Source organism: Nothoprocta perdicaria, unplaced genomic scaffold (genome assembly GCF_003342845.1).
Source record: "Nothoprocta perdicaria isolate Ctin4 unplaced genomic scaffold, notPer1 scaffold_2, whole genome shotgun sequence".
NCBI lineage: Eukaryota > Metazoa > Chordata > Aves > Tinamiformes > Tinamidae > Nothoprocta > Nothoprocta perdicaria.
In genome coordinates this window covers 1,336,196-1,340,378 of record NW_020455204.1, presented here as the reverse complement: position 1 = coordinate 1,340,378, position 4,183 = coordinate 1,336,196, and the positions used below count along the sequence as shown (strand labels likewise).

The 4,183-nt window shown below is 48.8% G+C and overlaps 1 protein-coding gene across 1 annotated transcript in view; it reads left to right on the top strand.

The window, feature by feature from the left end:
• The first annotated feature begins 3,246 nt into the window (after positions 1–3,246).
• The window catches only part of PIK3IP1 (phosphoinositide-3-kinase interacting protein 1), a 6,269-nt gene continuing 5,332 nt past the window's right edge, over positions 3,247–4,183 (top strand). The window contains exon 1 of the mRNA XM_026037444.1: positions 3,247–3,264. Within this exon, the coding sequence (XP_025893229.1) occupies positions 3,247–3,264 (18 nt within the window). The remainder of the gene's footprint in view (positions 3,265–4,183) is intronic.

The following is a 4,183-nucleotide window of genomic DNA, read 5'->3' as shown; positions in this document are numbered from 1 at the left end:
CGACTGCTTCGCTTTGCCAGTCACTACTGTGAACAACAATAAATTAAGAAACCAGGAGCTACAAAGCTACTTTTATACATTACAAAACACCACATTCTCATGTTTTTCTTCCTGCATTAATGTTTAGCTTGCTCTTTATCTGAGCCAGCATTACACATGCACGACTTGGAACATCTCAGCCATTCCATGCATATCCCCTTTCATGATTCCTTCTCCTTGGGTGCTATTTCATAATGTAAATATCACATATCAGAGGCTTTCAAAGCACTGAGGCAGATATTTCTTTGTCTTCTCTGGCATAGGTAGAATTAACCTGGGAAACTAAGGCAGAAACTTGCCTAAGATCAGGCAACAAATCAGTAAACAAATTTAGATTAAGGCTGCTAATTCTTGACTCAGACCCATGTGTTCTCTGATTAGATCACAGTATCTTTCCAAATAACTTCCCTTCCTCCACCCTTAAATACATGCTCTGTTTTTTGTCAATAGCAGCGTGGTGTGTAGAAAGCAGCAGTGCGAGTGGAGGCTGGAAGCTGAGACGGGATCTCTCTCCCTCTTCACACAGCTGTGCCTTGTTCCTAAGAGCATCACCACAGCTTTACACCTTGCTAGGAGAGGCATGCATTGGAAAGCAGGTAAAGGCAGCGTTCTGTGATGCACATGAGGATTTTGACATGCTGAAGTGGGCTGAGGACAGAGATGCAGAGCGGGCCCCTGCCAGCAGCTGCCCCAGATGTGCAGGAGTGCAGGTGTCTGCGGCGCGTGGCACCGTGCAGCCACTCGCAGCAAGGACAAGGAGGTGGTGCTGCTAGAGGGGTCTCCAGGTGCCACGTGTCCCTGGGCTCTCAGGGAGCGCCCAGTGCCCCCAGCACCTGCCAGGGACACAGTGGGACCCCCAGCGCCATCCCCAGGCCCTCGCAGCAGGAGCCAGTGCGGGCAGGCACTAGGAGCAAGTACAGCAAAGTCTGAGCCAGTCTGAACCAGTTCAAATATCACATATGGTTGTTTTGCTTCTGCAGACTTCCTTGTTAGTCCTTGGAGGCTGGGGCTGGCATTTACTTAGCAATAGCTCATGCTGTCAGATGGAAGGGGGAGGGGAAGCCTCTCCTTGAACATGTCAGCGGGGGGATGCAACAATGCAGCAGAGATGGCTCTGCCGCTCCACACTGGCTCCTTTGTAGCCCATCCTTAGGCTCCCAATTTCATAAACAACACATCTGAGTGCTTTGTTCCCACCTTTTGATTTGTCTTTTTTATTTTTTTTCTTCCTCTAATCACATTGTTTCTAGGTTAGGAATGAAACATATTAGTTTCTGACCCTTACATCATTGCTTGCAGAAGCCTGTTTATAGGTGAGACCCACAGCTATTTTTATGATCCAGATAGAGGCAACAAAGGAGTAGGAAAAAAAAAAGGGCTCCTCTGGAGTAGTAATTACTTAATAGCATTTAGTAGCATTTGATGCTTGCAATCTTCTAAGCTTTAAACAAATTTGCTCTATTGTTTAGCTCTTGGATGAGGCCTCAGCACTATCTTCAGTTTCAGGCCTCACAATTTACCAAGGATGCTGGAAAATTGGAGAAAGGGTGAACCGGAATGAAGAGAGGTTTAGAAAGCTCGTCTAGAGGGTGGGGAGGAAAGTGTATTTTTGTTTCGCCTAGGAAGGATAAAGGGAAAAGCGGTGGGAATGTGACATATGACCTGTCACAATGAGGGCAATGTTCAGCTTTCTCCATTTTAAGCAATCCACGTTAATTTACGTAGGAAAGAATGCTTAGATTAGAAAATTGCTTTTGCTTCCTCCTGCCAGTATCTCATTAGTACAATTAAGTAATGAAGCATATTAGTTCATTTGCTAGGAGCTTGGACAAACTTTTCCCAGGGCAGATCTGAGTGTCCTTGGCTGCGGCCAGCGGAGGGGGTGGGTTGGGTGGCTTCTTGCGGAGCCCCTTGCAGGCCTATGGGTGCCTCTCCTGTGCTGCCTCTCAGCTTCCACCTATTTTTCTTCTTTAAGAAAACTTCCTATATGCTTTTTTTTTCTTTTTTTTTTCCCTCCACAGGTGACAAATTAGAACAAAATAAAGCACAGCAGACAGTCAGGACAGAGAAACAGACCTTGTTTCATTCTGAAACCTGTGCAAGGTAAATGGCAGAAAGGTACCAGGATAGTTAGACTGGTTCACACTCAGTTGAGGGATGTTTGTTAATCCCCCTCATTCCTAAAACAGCGTATTAACTCTCCTGGGAAGTGTCTGTGGATGGTAGAATGTGTATGCTTTGTGATGTGTGTATGTATAGGTACATACATACTTCTATATGTAAAATATGTGAGGTAGATGCAGAGCTAATTGCTTGGTCATGGTTCAGGTAGTTCCTTTAAAATCAAGGCTTAAGATATAACGTCAGGTTTTGTCTCAAAAAGTGCAGCAAAAAGAGCAAACCCATTTCCCAAAAGCAAAGAGAGCAATCACATCTGACAGCTGCCACTGGCATCCTATTAAACTTAACTCTGTGAAACTGCCAGGCATAAATCTTCCCTCCTCCTGGAGAAAGCTAGAGATGAAAGGCAAAATTATTCTCAGAAGTCAGTCGTGGAAAAAACTTTGATCTCTGCCGTTAATAGGAAGGCTTTTGAATTTCTCCCAGATTCCCCGTTGTCCTTCCGTGGACTAGAAACTCCAATTGTTTGCTGGAACTTGGCTGGGGGAAATGCAAAGCGCAAATTTATCTTGTTACATAACAGCAGAGCTGGGAAAGTCTGGGATTTGTTTCCACCGAGATCACTGCCCAGCCTGCAGTTCTGGGATCAGTATGTACAGGAGGAGGTGCTTTCTGTGCAAGATGGTCTGGGCATTTAGTTAGACTCAGGAAGGGACCTATGAGGAATTAATTGAATTATTAGAATGATGATAAATAACCCAGCTGGCAGCCCCCTGCAAATGGTTTTGGACAGACTCTGCCTTGAGATGCATGTGTGGTGCTGCAATTGCCAACTGAATGGAGTTTGGCTCTTAAAATCTTGGGTAGTCCATAGGGATTCTGCTGGCTGCAGCTCCACCTCGGAGCTGGGAGCAGGAGCCCATGCGCACGAGGAACAACCGGGCCCGGAGCAGGCATTTCATCCAGTGCTGCTGGCCAGGATTGACACGCGGGCGCTCCTCCCAATTTAGCAAGTCTGGCTGCAGTATTTTTAATCTGACATTCCTAAACTAAATTTATGGTGGTGTTAAATCGTATTGTCAAAACATGAATTGCACAAAAGTGGTAAGGCTGCCAGCTGTGCGTCCAGCCGCGGTGCTGCCTAACTGACCCCCCGTCACCCTTCTGTCCCGCTTTTTGTGGGCTGCTTTGTGGGACAGATCCAGCAGGTGACTGAGCAGGGCTAAGGTGTGGGTGGGTGGTCAGGAAAGGGCGCTAGCTGCGCTCAATGAGCCCACTCATCACAAGGGTTCCTGTGCCAGCGCCAGGCTGGAAGCGCCCGGGAGTGGAAGGGAAGGATTCCTGTTGCAGCCAGAGGAGTGATTCATCGCGCACTGAGCACAACAAGCAGCTTCCTGGCATGGAAGCACGTTTGGTGTTCAGCTTTCCATGTGATTGCAAGGCGCTTTAGCAGAAGGGAACCTCCCTGTCCTGTTCCTCGGAGGCAGCTTGGATTATCCCTTGTTTAATTGATAGAGGGTGGCCAAGCAAGGAAGGGCAGGGCAGGAGCAGCCCCTGGAACCACAGGCTGGGCCATGGCAGCTCCTATGGGAGTGTGTCCAGGCAGGACAGGGTCTTGGTCGCTCATTTATCCTGTGTCAGCCAAGCACTGCTGGCACCCCTGGGTGTTGTGGAGCCAGCGCAGGGGTCCCCATGCCTTTGCCCGTTCAGAAACAGGAGTGCATCCTGTATGATGGAAAAGCTTGGAAAGCTCTGCTAAAGGGTTCCAGTGCTGCCTCTGTTATCATTACTGAGAGGCTTTTTGGACGCTTTTCACTTGTTTTGTTCCCTGAGCAGGCCCAGGTCTCAGTCCCTGCAGAGGCAAATCCCAGCGATGGATGGAGAGGGGCCAGAAGGCAGCAAACGTTAATGGGGCTGAGCCCGGGGGCAGCGGCCCCGGGAGGGATATAAGGGGAGCAGGATGTAGCCCTGGGGCGCCGCGTGCCCCCCCATCCCGGGGACCGCGGGGGGCGGGAACGGGCGC